General features: G+C 37.1%; 1 protein-coding gene and 2 pseudogenes across 1 annotated transcript; all 3 read left to right on the top strand.

The window, feature by feature from the left end:
• The window catches only part of LOC122071362, a 29,024-nt pseudogene extending 19,646 nt beyond the window's left edge, over positions 1-9,378 (top strand).
• A 4,299-nt stretch (positions 9,379-13,677) lies between these two features.
• Positions 13,678-15,735, top strand: LOC122071391 (clavaminate synthase-like protein At3g21360). Its single transcript, XM_042635736.1, has 3 exons — positions 13,678-14,084; positions 14,950-15,203; positions 15,285-15,735. Exons 1-3 carry the CDS (start codon positions 13,713-13,715, stop codon positions 15,628-15,630), a joined length of 972 nt encoding a protein of 323 aa, XP_042491670.1. The 5' UTR covers positions 13,678-13,712; the 3' UTR covers positions 15,631-15,735.
• A 2,525-nt stretch (positions 15,736-18,260) lies between these two features.
• Positions 18,261-18,741, top strand: part of LOC122071390 — a 1,902-nt pseudogene continuing 1,421 nt past the window's right edge.

The raw sequence follows: 18,741 nt of genomic DNA, 5'->3' as shown, positions 1-18,741 counted from the left end.
GATTTTGGTGTAGATCGATCCTGTTACTTGGTATATATATTTATTTCATCAAATCATGACAAAAAAGTAAGAATTAGTTTCCTTTTAGGAATCCAATTCCTATGGAAACTTCTTCCTATGGTTTTACCCAACCCTGTCCCATGTGCGTGACTCATCATGGTGCCTACCATGGAGGCAAGTTCTAGGCCGTAACCCTCTCTCTATCCCTTTTATTTAATTATTCATAATTAAATTTTAAAACCCAAAAATGGTTGAGATAACTTTTGACCAAGGGCCTCGTGACTAGTAATGATGCGGCTCATAGGCATGCAAGAGGAAGAAAAAGCAGCAGTCATTGGACTTGATTTTTGTGCTATGGCATAGTCACAAGAGCGGGGAGTCGCGATGTTGTGCGATCAAACATGACAAGATGTGATAGGGTACAACCAATAACTCAAGCTCTGATACCAATGTTAAACGGAAAGTAAATAGAATTCTATGATTACCTTTAAGTAGCCTTATGTGTCCTCTGTAGAGGAATGGATCATGTTGCCCTATGTGTCGACTCGCATGAACAATCATGATTCATAGTTTGGTGGTGGTCTCATCAATCAAAGTTCCACCATCCAACTCCAAAGATGGCAATCAAGATCCTTACAGACACACTCTCCCCATTGGGAGAGACAAAAGAGAATAGGGAGAGATACATAGAGCTTTGAAATTAACTCTAAAAGAACCATAGTGGTTTGGTTTTCCACATATGGCCGCTCCCTGTGAACTGGGTCATGATACGATTTCAATTAACCAAAATGTATTAAGATATTCCATTAATAATTAGATATGAAATTGAACATTAATATAGTCACTTTATGAATATCCATCTCACGTAGATACATCAATGAATCTTTATTTTTTGAAATCTAATTTCATAGATCTGAGATGTGTGGTAGAGTTTCTGGTAAAATTAGGTTCTAAGAAAGTATATCATTCTACATTAATTTATGAGATTGATGTGTCACAAAGTGTGGTCAAATGTACGAAATAGTTGAATTTAAAAAAAAAAAAAATTTAAGCACCATTTCAAAAAAGGTGATTGAATCTACCCATCCTCATACGCAAAATCAGCAAATGCCAAAAACACGCTTATTCCAGGGCCGATGTAGGCCAATTCAAAATCAATCAAGACTGATCTAGATTTTGAATTAGTGTTTTAAGTCTCTAGTTTTATAACAAGTCCAACACCTTGTAGGCCTTTTTTAAATTCCTTAAATTTCCTTATGTGATCTTTGTGGTTAATACTATTTTTTTTTTTTAAGTAAAACTCTAAATAGCCTCTTAGGCTAAATCAATAGTCGCAACCTAAATTAGGATAAAGCCCAAGCATTTAAGTTTTACTCTAAAGGACACTAGACCCACTTCTCTTGAGCACATATAACTCTTGAAAACCATGGACACCAATTATCACAAGTTCTCAATCTCTCTCAAAATACTACTTAAGGATAAAGTGGAAGCTAGGAGTCAATTTCATTAGAAGGAGAAACTCGTAAAGAATAGAGATTAGGGACCCAAATGACTGAATTGGTGGATCCATTACAGCACCCCTTCCCCACCTCATATAGGTATCTTTTGAGGGGTGTTCTTTGGACCGTTGGATCTAAATTTCATTGTGCTGAAGTCTTGATTTGGAATAAGTAATATGTATAATAATACACGTATGTATTGTACGATATAGTGTATATAATTCTAAGAAAACTTTTTGTGGTTAAAAGAGTTTAGGAAACCTAAGATATGTATTGGAGAAACGAAGGAGGGTAGAGAAGATTTTGTCACTGCAACGCCCCAACCCACCGATCTTGCTGGAGAACGATCAAGCATCAGACTTGTTTTTTGCTTCGACAGGTAATTCTTACTTCCAGATTCATTTTTTTTTCTTTTTCTTTGTTGGTTATAAGTATTCAGTTCCTGAAAATTCAGAGAGAGAGAGAGAGAGAGAGAGATGGGCGAAGTGAGGTGTGAGACCACAAGGACCTTTTTAGTGAGTTGAGAAGTGTACTCTGAGAATGATTCTGAATTCTGAAAGAGTGCGAGAGACAGAGGGAAGAAGATGAGGGAGAGAGGTCAGTCATCCACATTTCTTTCCCAATCTCTCACGAAATAATAGCTTATGCGGTGGTTGTGAGGTTTTCCCCTTGAATTTTCTTTTCACCCAATTCCATTGCTCTTTAAAAGGAAAGATTCTCGACCCAGAGGGTGAACATCTCTGAAGTAATCCTTCCTAGATTTGACTAGAAAAAAGGGTAGGCAAAGAATTGGTTGTGAATGTCCACAGCATTATAACACAACCAACAATTGGGGGATAGGGAGATCCACCTTTGGAGCAAGAAGAATTGCGTTGGGGAGACTGAGTGAGAACTCACCAGAATGAAACTATTTGGGGGAAGGAAACCTTTGAACCGGACAACATTGTGCCATGGGGGCCAAGGCGCCTGGGATCTCACCAAATTCCAATCTGAGGAAGCTGCAAAAATCCTAGATCCGATCTCTGACTAGATAAGGATCCCTATGCCTAAATCAGCCTGGGATAAGAAGCCATGGCCCTGGTCTCCAAATTCCATCAAGAATAATATCAAAAAATTATGCTTTTCACCTTCCCGTGATGTACTTTATTCAGCCCAAGGAGAGTAGAGCTTCCGGCATCAATCCTCACCTTGATCATCAATCACAAGAGAGACCTGTACTTAAATATTTTCCTCAATATTTATATTTCAATTTTCAATAGCTACAACAAGGAGAAATAAATATGCTGACTTATTGAAGGTTGTTGTCTTGTGGTATTCTACAATTCTCTTCTGTATAGGCTTCGCATGCAAAGATTGAAAATTTTAGCTAGAAGTGACCTTTGTGATTGCACTTTTGCTAGTTATGTTGTAACAAGACATTTTCCTATGTTAGAACAGTGTAATACTCAATGAAATCATTAAATTTGTAGACAAAGTCAATTTGTCAAATTGACCCTGACATTCAATTAATCAATTAAATTGACCCTGACATTCAATTAATCAATTATGAGTTAAAAGGTTCTATTCATAGCCTTTCTTACTTTAAATTTAAAGAACATGAGCAAGTACTTGATTATCCACATTGGGTGGAGTTCCATAAATGCTTCTTCATGTGACTGAAAGGGTTAACAAAATTGGGACTATTTTCTGTGATATAACATTAAGGAGCCATTAGGTTGTCCAGTAAATTGCCAGAGATACAAATCTGTTCTTAGTTTCTTCTATGCTTGTGCCTTTTTCAATTTATTTGCTTAACTATTTTATGAATTTTTGGCTTTATTGGTTCTCAGTGATGGGTTTAGGGTTTTGATTCATGAGTTGCCAGTTCATACACTATAGTTTTACTTCAGATTTTAAGCTTCGAATCTCTGAGATCATCATATGCTTTTGCCTTTAATGTTTCATGATAGTGATTATAGCTCCAGGCTGAAGCCCCTATACGGCAACCAATGCTTTCGTAGGACAATGAGTGATAGTAAAACATGCTGACTCAACGCACAACCAACCAAATAAAGCAATGATGGAACAAGAACTTCCTTCCTCTAAGCTACCAAACTCGTTAGCCCTCCTCAGACATTACTGTCAACCGAAACAATGTTTCTTAAATTAATGTCAACCTTTCTAACTTGCGCCGGCTTATGGGTTTTCCATTTTCCCAAATGCCATTTTATGCCGTGTATGTTATCATATGTTATCAATAAAAAAATAAAAAAGAAAAAAAAATGTTGGGTGGTATCGTTTACAGGTTTTATTCAATTTTATCTACTAGCAAGTGTTAAGAGTTTCATTTTTGAAGCTGCTGATATATCCTCAGTTCTCGGTCCTTAGTCCTTGGTCCATACGCGTAGGGTTTATCAAAAAAAAAAAAAGTCCATACACGTAGGGAACTCACAAGAAGCATTTATTATCATCAACCAATGAATGAATTCTTAACTTCCAGTTCCTACTTCATCTAGATTCTGGAGAGTCACGTTTCTCTCTCCCATTAGTTTTCTTGATTTTTCCGGATTAAAAATGAAAATTATTGAGTTTCAATTTATAACAAAAGAGAGTTTATGAGTTCTGAAGTCCATGTTTGAGAACTCCTAATGCTTTTAAACAGATGTCCTACTTGAAACTAGTTAGTAACCATGCTGATGAAAGGCGATTTCTCAACAAGACCACTAAAAACTATTCTAACAGTCGGATCACTCGATATCATTATCAGTTGGTTACAGCATGTAAAGCAGCAACTGAAAACAACAGTAACACCTAACAACATGGTGTTTCAAATCATAGGAACCATGCTTTGGAATGAAACCTAACCCCTGGAGACAAACAGTACCAGTCTCTTGTCCATCGCAGGATAGACAGATGATATAGCTTCAAATTTATAGTGGTGGTATAAGTTCAACAAAATCATTAAACAGAGTTTCCCCAAGAGGTTTTCCTGTATTTTAGTAAAAGCCATAGCAGAACAATGGCCTGAATTAAAGCTCCACCAGAAACTATCAAGATGATTGATGGAAGACCAGTTGTAAATCTCCCAGCAGCCAATGAACACTGACACAAGAAGGCCAAAGAGAAGCTTATAATTATATAACAAATGTTCCATGGAACTACTATTAACAGATGATGTTTTTCTAAAAGCTTACATGGCATCATAATTAACCTTGCAATCTTCAAGTTAGGACTATAGTACTCGTTGTAATGTATTTGCAATTGTGATAATAGAGCTCTAAATAATATGTCCCTAATGTGTAGAGAATAGCTGTGGACATCAAAACCAACAAATGATAAACTATATAAAGAAAAAAAAATTAATAAAAGAAATGGAGATAGAAAGAACCCCTAAAAAGAGAAAAAGACAGCTATAGTTATACATTTAATATGAGGAAATGTAAAGAAACAACTCATGTATAGGCAATGACAATACATATTTGCTTATGATGCAGCTAGCGAAAGTCAATTCCAGATTAGGAATCAAAGATTAGATTGCTTGCTCCAAAGGCCTATATCTGAACTATTTTTCTGATTTCAGCAACCTGCCATTGGCAAAGAAAGGAAAATAAGTGAAGAGATGGGGCTATTCTGGGACTGTAAACGGTACCCAGGAATATTAATGTGAACAGTAACTTTCAAAGAAAAGATGAGGAGAAGAGAAGGGATGAAAGAGAGGAGTTCTCACAACTCTCAATTTTCACTAAAAAGTACCTTTTTCATTAACTATTGACTAGAGTGTGTTACATGTAGATAAAAACCAAAATGACAAAAATAAACCCTCCTACTAAGTAGTATCTAGTTTCCTAAAATAAGTAAACTAACTTATTAGAAAATACTATTAGGACTCCTAACTTTCTAAACTACTGAAACTCCCAAAACAGAAACTAAAACTAATAGAACCATTTAGACTTATGATAGCCTTTTGGCACAGAATCTTTAATTGACTAGTAAAAGAATGACCAACTCATAATCTTTAACAAACAAGTAAGATGGACCAAATTAAGTAATAAACAAGAAGAGACTATTTAAGAATCTTTTTGAGGAGTATATTTTGGACCATAGGATCTGAACAAAAAAACCCTAATGGTTGATTTATCTATACTATTAATATAACAGCAGAACGATATACATATTAGGTATTTTTTTTTCGAGTAAGGTATAGCGTGTCTTGGAAGAAAAGAAAAGCAAGAACCCCCGATTTTCTTCTCCCTACCTGGGTATCCCAACTTACCATTTCTTCTGATTTCCTCTTATATGGAAGCCCCTGAATCCTTGAAAGAAAAGAAAAGAAAGAACCCCGAGTTTCTTCTCCCACACGAGTCCCTATCCCCTCCTTACAGGTGGTGATCGAAAGCTTGTTTTTTGAAGCTATTGAAAACCCCCATTTGGTGGAGATTCTTGAGGTGCAGAACATTAAAACTTAGGGCATGCCCTAGCTCTTTGTTGATGGTCAGGTTGGCTCTGTAGTCGTTTGTCCACCCATTTGGCAAAGGCGTTCATCCATGGAGGCTCCGGCAGCTGTTCACCCTCACTTTCGTAAACAGAGGTATGCTTTGCCTTCCCCCCCCCCCCTCTCTCTCCACCTTTGCCTTCTCCAACTGAAGCATCTAACAGGTTTGTGGATTTTGGTTCCATATTATTTCATATGATTCTTCAATATTTGAGTAATTTCTGAAAACAATATAATTACTGTAACTCTATATTTCCGCTTTTAGCATCTCTGGTTCCTTGTTAGTTTGGGTACCGGAGGTATGCATTTTCAGATCTATTGCTTGTTTTATTAAAATTTGATACCTAAGATCAATTTGATAGTTACTCTGCCATCCCCAGACCCATTTTCAAACTCCCACGTTTGCATAGGTTTGTAAATCCTCCTTGTAATTTTGTTCTTCGATTAGATATCCAAACATCCATAATTTCACTTGTAAAGAGAAAAAAAATTGATGTTGTTTCTTCAAAAACTGTTCAGTTAATCTCTCCTATGAGAACCTAGGGATTGAAATGTGTGCAATCAAATGCCAAAATCTTCATCCATTCTTTTTTTTTTTTTTTTGGTAGAAAAAATCTTCATCCATTCACCCAAACGAATAATGGTAAGAAGGAAAAATGCAGCAAAAAAATAAAGAAAAGCAAAGCAGCCACCAAACACCAATGCTTCTCACAGTTAGACAAATAAGTAGCTAAAGTTGCATTTGTATAGATAAAATAATCAAATACAATATACAAGAATCTAGAGAATCCTTGAACACATAAAAACTCAAACTTGCAAAAAAATCAGCTGGATTTCAAACTTAAAGACTAATAACTAGAGGTATGATGAGACTGAACTTGCCCCTCTCAATCCCACTGTTCCCATCCCCTTTTCCCCCAAGAAGATATGGTGGTGTTCTTTTGGCTTGTATGTTGTAATTTGTAAGTCTAAAAAGGAGAACAGGAGGCCAAAATTTGAAAATCCACACTACCCTGAGTTGTTTTCCCACTACCGGTTTCTCCTACAAATATCAAGGTCTTGCTAACATTCAAAGCCTGTAAATACTCTTCCTTTTCCATCCACACAGGATGTGTCTTCCTCTTCTCCAATATTTCGTAGTATCTCTGCAAGTAAGGCCGGCCATTCCATCTATTAATGGCCGAGTTGTACATTAGGTTGCCATTTGCTTTAGCTTTATTCAAGGAGAGAGAAGGTTCATCCACCGCATCAAATAAGCTAACCTCCTTCCTCCTCTCTGTTGACATTTCCTCGAACTAATCCAAATTCAAGCTAAAAGAACCAAGAATTTGATAAGGAGAAACTAAAACTCATATATAAACCCTAAATTGAGCTCGTGAACAAGGAGGGAAATCATCTAAAACAAGTAGATGAGTATGAAGGATGGATTCTAGCTTGCGCCCACAGTGCAAATCCAAAACCCTAGCGTTTTCCTACCTTTCCCCCCTTCTCCACTTGCGAGAGAGAAAAGAGAGACTTCTGTGGCTGAACAGAGACAGAGAAAAACAGGAAGGGGAAATCGGGGCAGGGACTCAACTCAATAGCTTCAGATGGAGACTCACCGAATAAGAAGAGCCGAACGGAGATGGAGAAGACGGTGCAATCACCGTTGTTGCTGCCAAAAACCCCGTATGAATTGATCCTGCACAAGCACAGACGGCAGAGGCCTGGAGCTTTGTCCGGGGTTAGTCCTCCGACGCTCAAGTTAGGGTCGGCTGCACAGTTTTCAGTAAGTGAGTAATGGTGAGGGTATTGATGCTTACCTTCTTCCTTCTTCTCGGGCCCTCTTATATGGTTTCTAGGGTCTAGGGTTTTCTCTTACCTTCCCTCTGTCCTTCTAGGGTCCACCTTCCTCTCTCTTAGAGTCCCGCTCCAATACGTCCGTCCTTCTTGTGGGGAATATTCCCTTCATGCAAACGACGTGATAGAGCGTGATAGTCTTTGTACTCCCTANCCTACCTTTCCCCCCTTCTCCACCTGCGAGAGAGAAGAGAGAGACTTGTGCGGCTGAACGGAGACGGAGAAGAAAAGGAAGGGGACATCGGGGCAGGGAGTCAACTCAATAGCTTCAGATGGTGACACGCCGAAGAAGAAGAGCCGAACGGAGATGGAGAAGACGCTGCAATCACCGGAAACAAGAGAGACGAGATGGGTTGGTTCGTGGTGGGAGGCAGGAGAGATCTTGGGGGGATGTGAGAGAAGGGACTGTATTTTGATTTATTGAGTTTCGAGGTATATCTGTCGTATTAGTATTAGGTACAAATCAACGAACGACTGTGATTTTGAGATCCCTTTTGAAGGGGTGAGATTAGTCCCGACCAGCCATAAGGTTAGCTGCTCTGCCGACCAGAAAAACTTTTGCCTTATTATTATTATTATTATTTTACGGTAAATTTAGTTCATCGTGCTCATGGATGTCTAGCTAGGTTGATTGGTTGGTTGGTTGGTTGGTTGCAGATCAAGAAATTCACATCCAAGATATTTTTCTTCTGTTCCCAACCTTCTCCAGAAGGTGGAGAGACAGCAATTGTGCCTAGCTACACCATTGTTGAAAAGATGGAAGAAAAAGTGCATGAATTCATGGCCAAGTTATCTGAATTGGGTTTTATTTTCCGTCTTAATACTCCCAAAGAAAACGATCCTACTGCTATCGTTAGCAAGACATGGAAATGCTAATTTCAACACTGAAGATGAAGTTGAAGCTGAAAAGAGGTATAGAAAAAGAAAAGCTCAAATCTGGAAATGAATTTGTTATTTACAAAGTTGCATTTGGTAGTCATTCAGAAAAATATTTCTAACTTTTTTTCGTTCTATGGGAAAAAAAAAAAAAAAAAGGTGAAGAATTAGGGTGAATCATTCCTGAAACAGGTTCACCAAACACCATTTTTTTTTTCAGTCCTAAAACGGCATTTTGACACAAAAACTGAAAATTCTTTTTTTGACACGAACTGTCGTTTCTGAAACTGAATGACTACCAACCGCAGCCTAAGTGAATTTGTTTTTAATTAATTTTTTGTTTGTAGGGCCACGGAAATACTTTCTTGTAGTTCCATCATCTTCCACAAAGATGGGAGTGCTGAAATTGTTTATGGCCCCATGAGTCCAATCAAGGAGTTTGGAGGAAGAAATGTTCGGTTCTTTACTATCTTAGGTTACTCAACTAAAGCGAAAGAGAAGAGCATCAGCTTCGGGGATGGAACTCCTTTTCCAGCAGAAGCCTTTGAAGCTTACAAGCAAGTCTTGAATGATAATTGTGTTGATCTTAAGTGGCAAAAGGGAGACATCTTATTGGTCGATAAGCTCAATGCTCAGCATGCTAGGCGTCCTGGGAAGCCACCGCTTAGCATATTAGTGTCTATTTGCAACTAAAAGATCGGGTCACCTTTCACTCCTTTAACTTATGTGTGTTAGAAATAAGACCTAAAAATAGTGTCATATATTTCCTATGGAAGATAAAAGTGCCGTTTATTTTATTAAAGATTTTGTTGCCTTCTTCATTTGGATCTTGTTAATTAAAAATTTGGGGAAGTGTTTCCTGTGGTAGAGCATAGTACTTGCCCTAGTGTAGGGTCAATGGGAGTGCGAAATCATGATCAACAACTAGAGGGGACTTTAATTCCACCTTTCATGGGTGGGGTGGTCATTTCACCCCGTTTCTGTGGAGTATAGGGTTATTTAAATTGGTAGAATACTTGGAACATGAGCATGTCTCAAGCATTCCAAGGGTTGTTGGTTCGATTCCACCAAGACCCCTTTTATTCAAAATTTTATAACATGGCCAGTTTAGGTATTTAACAATACAAAACAATGGCATTCATGATGTTGGATATTTGTGTCAATTAGACCCGATTTATTAATAAGACTGTTTAATTTCATTTATGCATGTCATTTATTTATTGGGCTTGTAAGGTGTTCCATGGGTTTTCACCCAAAATTATTCTCAGTTAGGGATAGGACCGGACATCCTGTTCATATGGTTGTTACATTGTATGTTATCAAGGATGTGATTCCAATACATAAATTTAAGTACACATACTGTGTGTGTATAGAAAAGAATCTAGTAAGAATCTCGCATATATTACTGCCAATTATGTGAAGACGAGATTCATACCCGTCATTTGACCTTTGACTTGAGAGATCCTATTTATTGTAGTGTTGTCTCATGTGTTTTGGTAAACCAATGGTTGACGTCCAATGGACTATATACCGGTACGTTAGACACGTAGTCTCACATTGTTAATAAAAGAGATCGTCAACATGGGATCCACTGCCTTTAATTAGGGAATATCAATGAGAGAGAATGTCTGTGCTTGATCGGATAAAAAATCTGGTACCAGTGTCATTTTTGTAAATTGTTTACAAAGTTATTTTTTAATATAAAAAAATAATATTTTACTTATTAAATTTTATTTGAAATATTTTTTCAGTATTCGACTATGTTCACAGAATCTCTGAAGCAGACATATATAATGAGTTGGGGTTAAGCAGTATTAAATTACATGCCCTACAGCTCATTATGAGATATTGAAAAGTGGAAGGTCTTATATGCAAATTAAAGAGTTAATATTGCATGACAATATTTGGGAATATTAAATGGTTACTTATCTTTTTATTTATGGTAGTGAATAAAATATAATTTGACTATATTGTCACCAATAATAAGAGAGATACCAATCCCTTTTAGATTCTACCTCTTCTCAGTTTAAAAGTAAAGTAGTTGTTCAATTTTGGAAACTGTTCTCCACCACCAAGATTTGGCTTTCTTTGTTTAGGAAACAAAGATTTGACCAAAAGAGAAAACCCTAACCCTAAAAGATGATTATTATATAAGGGACAAGGGAGAAAGAGATTTAGGTTTTTTTTTTTTTTTTAATTTATTTATTTAACTTCTTCTCCTCTTCCATGTTTTCTCTCTCCTTTCCTTCTCTCCTTTGTGAGTGAGTGTGTGTGTGAAGGAGAAAACTTTAATGGTATATTAGTTTTCTTCAATTGAACATAGATCATAGTTTCTAAGTATTGAGATTGATCCCTACGATTGCTTAAGTGTTGAAGAACTATTATCTAGAGGAGGAACTTCGATTGCGGTTCTAAGGTAAACCGTTTTTATTACCGTGTAGTTAATTCTTGTACAGTGATTTCGAATGTAAGAGATCCTAATCTGATCCCTTCCGCTGCACGATTGGGTTCTTGCCAACACATGATATGTCAACAACCTTGCTTTGTTGTTCGGAGATCTATTCTATAGTTCCATATCAGATTTGCCTCAACCTAGCAGTAAGCTTGACATGAACAAATGTGGAGAATAATACCATCTCTTGAATAGTCAATTTCAATTTTCTTGTTAATGAATGTTTAGAACTTGCCACTTGGCCTATGTAGTTGATTTAATAGTAAGTTTAATACAAATTTCTATATCTTCCCAAATTTCGTAGATGTAATGATATTTTTATAATTATTTTCGGAAAGTGGAATGGTAATGACATTACGTAATTCTTTGGCTTAATTTTGATGATAAAGGCATTCTTGTATATATTGGCCACAATTTTAACAAATTGTTTGGGAATGAATTTTACCAAATGTCATTTTTTGTTCTATCTATATTCGGGAAGTTCTAGAACATGTATACCAAATGCTAGTCAAGAGCCAAAGAACATAATTTCATAACAAAAACTAAAAATGATGGTTCTGCCAAAAACAATGTTTCCATACAAAAATGTTACCAAATGCAGCCTAAGTGACAATTGTTACATGACATATCAAGGTCCCTTTCAGTCAACTTAATCAGATTCCTCTCCAACGCTTTGACGTGCCCAACGTCCATCAAATGGCTAGGCAGACTTAGGGGTGCATGCTAGAGTCCTCCCAATCATCCGATGTGCATTTGGATGCTGGGCGCATTGGAGAGGATCCAAATTCTGGTTGTTGTGGTTTGGTTACATCCGCCTCTTTCGACGCTAGACCTGTAAGAAGAAAAAAAAAATAGACATAAGAAAGGGTCTGAGATGTGCTACGTGGCGGACTCTTTGATACCTAAATCAGTGTGAAGCAACAGATTTGAGTTCTAGGACCAAGCAAGAGAAGCTGGGTTAGCGAGAGAGAGAGATAGTATATCTTTTACCTTAGGCCTAGCTCCTTACATTTAATAATAGAGGGAAGTAGTAGTACGTATTGTTGGAGTTTAAGTTTCAAAACCACTCTTCTCTTTTGTTTAAGTTCTTTGTTACTAGTGAAGTATGTGAGCTAAAGTTTAGTCCCACATTGGAAATTTGAGCCAAGCCGAGCCGAGCCAAGTCGGGTCAAGCCGGACCGTGGTCGGGGTCAGGATTCAGGTACGGGTGTGGGCCTTTGTCCTCCTTTCCCTTAATTTTTAGTCAAATGTTTTTGGCTCCAAAATTTGAAATTTTGGAACCAAAAAACAAATTCCATGAATGTGAATGTGGGGCATACACTATACATGTACTTATTTATCAGTACATGTATATTATACAAGGGACACATCCATACGTATGGATACATACATACACTGACACCTATATGTTTGTTCATACACTGTAGAGAATAAATACATCCTATGTATGAAAGAACACATACTTGTACATACACGTACCTATAGACGTACAAATACACCTTTACAGGTACGTTTATGCCTATAAATACCCATTGCTTACAGGCAAAAAAATTATAACAAATCCAGAGAGAAATTCATGGGTTACAATGTCTATCTTGTACATACTGTCATACCAAATACGTTTATATACTATATTCTAGTCTATTTATTCTTCTCTCCTCCCTTTTTGAGTTCTTAGTATAGCTTACGGACTCCCTTTCTTAATCACACTTAGAAGTGCAACCTTTGTGATTAAGGGGTGATTTTATCTTAGAAGTAAGAAAGCAGATCAACCTTGTATGCACAAATTAGTGGTTCTTTAACACCTTAAAGAGAGTATATACATACGACTTCACCCTACCATACCTATATACAGAATCTTTTACTATGTCAATTACTGTACCTGATCTCTACAACATAGAAGGACTACATCTCAATTATATATGTTATTTATCGCTTCATTGCAGATAAGTCTAACACTGCCCATTTTTATTCATTTACAACACACATTCCATGCTACGAACAGTATTCCTTGGGTCGCTACTAAAGAAATAATATCCGAACCATCTGATTATGACGTTCTTTTCTCTTGCGTTTCACGTGAAAGTGCCTTTACACGACGTGTGTCATATTGGATAGATTTATATGATGAAAATTATGGTCATTCTCTTTAGTCTGTTGCCAGGTGGCAAACTCTGATAGGCTGTGTTTACACATGTGCCACTAATCAACTTCTGTAGATAACCTAGCAAGAACCATGTGAACACCAAACAATAAAGCTCTGTTGATAGCAACAAGTGTCTTCAGAGCCCATAAGGAGTTACACTGTGATGAGAGAGAGTGACGAAGCAGCAAACATGGTGTGAAAATGCCCGTGCGTTTTTTTCTTTCCTTTAGTAAATAAATAACAAATGTCCTTGAAGGGTTGGAGTTGTCAAATGGGCAAGAGAGAGAGAGAGAGAGAGAGAGAGAGAGAGAGAGAAAGAGAGAAGGACAATAACCGTTGTGTTTTTCTCGTGCTTGGTGTGCATATGGAATTGCCTATAAGAGAGAGAGAGAGAGAGAGAGAGAGAGAGAGAGAGAGAGAGAGAGGGATATGGAGATGGAGTTTGTAGAAGGAAAGGTAGAAGGAGAGAAGGTGTTTGGGGGTATGGTGTTTCCAAAGACACTGAACCCTCCAAAGGGAGGGGGGAATGAGATGATGAGTTGTGGAGTGGATGAGTTGGTGGAGATGGTGAAAGAAAAGAGCGAGTGGTTGAGCGAACTACTCCAAACCCATTCAGCTGTTCTCTTCAGGGGATTTGGGATCTCCACTAAAGAAGAGTTTGGAAGGGTTGTGGAGGCATTTGGGTGGGAAGAGATGGAATATATGGGCGCCATCTCACGTTTGAAGGTGGCTGATAGGGTCCACACTGCCAACGAGGCTCCACTTGATCAGCCCATCAACTTCCACCATGAGATGGCCCTGGTTAATTACTTTTATATCTCCTGCCTTTTTTTATATTTTTACTTGTTTTACAAATTTTCTCATTTCTATATTTTCTAATTTAAATAATTAATTGGGCAAGAGAAAGCTACCCGCTTCAGCAGCCATTGTGCCAGTGTGTAGATTAATGAGAGGTTGTGCGAATATGGGGTGGGGCAAAAAAGTCTCGTCATGCCTGCCTTTATCTAGGTGTAAACACACAAGCAAGAGAATAGGTTTTTTTTTTTCCCTTACCCTGAATCTAATGGGGTTTCTATCATCTTTCTATTTATTGCCTAAAATAGATGAGTGGGCTTTTATGGGCCTCTAGTTAACCAAGCCCATTTGACAATCCCATGCGAGGCCACTAAAATGACTTGGGATGCATTTGGTAGTCATTTAGTTCTAGAAATGATGTTTCGTATCAAAAATAGAATTTTCAGTTTTTAAGTCAAAATGTGGTTTAAAAAAAAAAAAAGAAATGTGTCTGATGAACTTGTTTCAGGAACGATTACCCTAGTTGTTCACTTTTTTATATTTTGAACTAAACCAGAATGACGGAACAAGGTTTCGTCGTTCCATCATTTTGCGTTTCTAGCTTCTTTTTTTCTTTTCGTTTTAAAAAACCGAAAAACACCAAGTTGGCACTAAACACTTCATTCCGTTCTTTTGTTCCCATAGAACAGAAAAACGTGAATGACTACCAAACGCAGCCTTGGTTTTTAAAATTTATTTCTATCTAAACCGTTTTCATGCAATTTTTTTATTTATTTTTTCTAATTTTATATTAAATTTAGTTCATCATGTCTAGCTAGGTTGATAAATTAAGCATACTTGGTTGGTTGGTTGGTTGGTTGGTTGGTTGCAGATCAAGAAATTCACCTCCAAGTTATTTTTCTTCTGTTACCAACCTTCTCCGGAAGGTGGGGAGACAGCAATTGTGCCTAGCTACACCATAGTTGAAAAGATGGAAGAAAAAGTGCCTGAATTCATGGCCAAGTTATCTGAATTGGGTTTTACTTTCCGTCTTCATCTTCCCAGAGATTTTGATCCTACTACCATCGTTAGCAGGACATGGAAATGGTTTCTCAACACTGATGATGAAGTTGAAGCTGAAAAGAGGTATAGAAAAGAAAAACTCATTCTGAAAATGAAGTTGATTTCTAGAAGTAATTAATTTTCATTTTTAATTTTTGTTTGTAGGGCCATGGAAATGCTTCCTTGTAATTCCATTATCTTCAACAAGGATGGGAGTGCAGAAATTGTTTACGGACCCATGAGTCCAATCAAGGAGTTTGGAGGAAGAAAAGTTTGGTTCTTTAGTATCTTAGGTTGCTCAAGTAAGGAGAAAGAGAGGTGCATCAGCTTTGGGGATGGAACTCCTTTTCCAGCAGAAGCCTTTCATGCTTACGAGCAAGTTGTGAATGAGAATTGTGTTGATCTTAAGTGGCAGAAGGGAGACATCTTATTGGTTGATAATCTCAGTGTGCAGCATGCTAGGCGTCCTGGGAAGCCGCCGCGTAGTATATTTTTGTCTATTTGCAAATAAAAGATGAGGGTCACCCTTCACATCTTCTTTCTTGATAGAAATAAGACATGAAATAATGGTGTTATTTATCTTTTATGGAAAATAAAACTACCCTTTTTTATCTTATTAGATTTTGTTGCTTTCTTTATGATGCTCACTGAAAGTAGTGAAGAACATTAAACACTCTGTGTGAGTGGCCCAAAGTGTGCTTAGTGAGAGTCAAACTTAGGACGTCCGAGTTTACAGCTCGTATCAAGTTCGTTGCTCAACAACTGTGCTACACTTAGATGTGTTGGATCATTTTAATAAAACTTGAAGAAATGTTTCATGTGGGAGAGCGTGATGACTTCTACACTTTTGTAAGGGCAAACGGAAACGTACAAGAAGCATTAAAATTTGGGAGAGAATTCATTGAAAGGTAGTTGCGTGGGGATCTGGATCCTCTGCATAGAACCCATGGACCGTAGAGTGATCTCACGGCTGGGAGGACCTGGGCACACGTCTTTATGGTCCATGGGATTTATGAAAAGGAATTCTATCTATTGCGCAGCCCCTGCAACGTTGCAGGAGTTAATGAGAATGCGTGCAGACTCTAGGGGCATCAATATGAATGAGATTTTTTATTTGTACATGAAATTAGGTTAAGATATAATCAAATATCTCCATAAGCCCATTAAGACCCTGTATCTATAAGAAGTAGCAAACAATTAATGAGAGAGAGAGAGAGAGACGCCTTAAGAAATATATGGATTTTTTAGGTTGAAGGAATATATGGAGTTTGTGCGAGGGAAGAAGACGCAGCCAACCAAGAAAAAAGAAAAGAAAAGAAACAACTCCATATATTCCTTAAAACCAAAAATGTAATTTATTTTCGGTTCTCATATGGTTTATCGTTTTTTTCAGTTTGAATTTGGTTTTATTCTGTTAAAACCAATGGGTTTTTCTAAGAAATAAAATCAAATTTCATCTTCAAAAACCAAAAGGAATCGATTTTTTGGTTCGATTTAGTTTGGTTCAAATTAAACGATTGTTTCAGTTCCAATTCTAAAATTGAAACCGTTATTTGACGGTGAGGACACATGGTGTACATTAGAAAAACCTTTCATTCATGCAGTTTATGTTAGCAAGACTTCTCATGGTGCAACTCCTCCAACCAAAACTTAGGATCAACATTTGAGAACGTAATCTAACTATAACTTTTCACATGAACATTTTAAACTTATGATGAATTTTCAGGTCCCACATTGATTTCCAAACATCATTACATAGTCATCATATGTTGTGATCCGATATAAGCATCCTGTTTCGTTTAAGATCAGACGTCAACCTTGAGCTCTCCTTTATCTCATATTGCTTGAATGGCACTAACCTTTATTGCCTTTGGGTATTCTTTTTTATTTTATTTTATTTATTCATTTTTTTATGTGAATTAAAAAGATATTATAACATTATAAAATAAATAAATAAATAAATAACAAAAACAAAAATCACTGAAGGGGAATATATAAAAAAACAGGAGAGAGACAAAACAAACACCAAAGTAGAGAGTATATGAAAACAAGGGAGACGGAAAAAACAACATTTATAGATGATACATGAAAACTAAGGGGAAGGAGAAATAAGAGGGAGATCCGAAAAAGAGGGCAGATGTCTGATATTTATATTTATATACCTTCATTTCCTCTTTAGCTCAAATTGACAGAGTATTTCGAACAAGAGCAAGTCCCAAGTATTCCAAGGGGTGGTGGTTAGATTCCACCAAGATCCTTTTTATTCAATCATTATAACATAGTTAGTTTAGGTAATTATTCCCACAAAACAATAGCGTTCACGATGTGTCAAAAACATTGCTTTGTTGTTTGGTGATCCATTCTATGATATCTGATTTGCCTCAACCCAACACTAAGCATGATATGAACACATGTGGAGATTAATCAGCTCTTGAATATTCAATTTTTTTTTTTTTTTTTAATGAATGTTTAGGACTTGCCAGTTGACCTGTATAGTTGGTTTAATAGTAATTCAATTAATACAAATTTTTATAATTTCCCAAGTTGCGTAGATAAAATGACATATTTATAATTATTTTAGAAAAATGGAATTTACGTAATTATCTGGTTAATTATGATGGTAAGGACATTTCTATAAATACTGGCAACAATGTAAAAAAAATGTTTCAAAACAAGCTTTATCAAACATCTTTGTTGTTCTTTTTCTATTCTAGAATCAGTTCAAGAATAGGTTTACCAAACACTAATCAAGAACTAAAGAACAAAATTCCAAAACGAAAACAAAGAAGATAGTTCTACCAAAAAAAAAAAAATTTCCCTGAATACCTAAGTGACAACTGTTACATGATATAGCAAGGTCGCTTTAACCAATTTCTGTAGATGACCTAGCAAGAAGCATGTGAACCCCAAGCAATACTTACCAAAAAAAAAAAACCCTAGCAATAAAGATGTGGTGATAGCAACAAGTGTCTTCCGAGCCTATAAGGAGTTACATTGAGAGGAGATAGCGTGACGAAGCAAGCAAACTTGGGGTGAGCCCATGCGTTTTTATCTTTCCTTTATTATTTTCAGTAAATAATAGCAAGTGTCCTTGAAGGGCAATAACCCTTGTGTTTTTCTCGTGCTTGGTGTGCCTATAAAAGAGAACAAACGAGAGAGAGAGAGAGAGATCATGGAGATGGAGTTTGGAGAAGGAAAGGTGGAAGGAGAGAAGGTGTTTGGGGGTGTGGTGTTTCCAAAGACACTGAACCCTCCAGAGGGAGGAGGGAATCATGAGATGATGAGTTATGGAGTGAATGAGTTAGTAGAGATGGTGAAAGAAAAGAGAGAGTGGTTGAGTGAATTACTCCAAACCCACTCTGCTGTTCTCTTCAGGGGATTTGGAGTATCCACAGCAGAAGAGTTTGGAAGGGTTGTGGAGGCATTTGGGTGGGAAGAGATGGAATATGTGGGTGGTGCCTTACGTACAAAGATGGCTGACAAGGTCTATACTGCCAACGAGGCTTCCCTTGATCAGCTCATCAACTTCCACCATGAGATGGCCCTGGTACTTTTGTATCTTCTTTCTTCCTATTTTTTAATAACTCTTTATTTTTTGTCTTTCAATTTCCACCCCCACACC

Source organism: Macadamia integrifolia, unplaced genomic scaffold, assembly GCF_013358625.1.
Source record: "Macadamia integrifolia cultivar HAES 741 unplaced genomic scaffold, SCU_Mint_v3 scaffold_216A, whole genome shotgun sequence".
NCBI lineage: Eukaryota > Viridiplantae > Streptophyta > Magnoliopsida > Proteales > Proteaceae > Macadamia > Macadamia integrifolia.
Note: the sequence above shows the minus strand (reverse complement) of the source record. Positions and strands in the feature narration are given on the sequence as shown.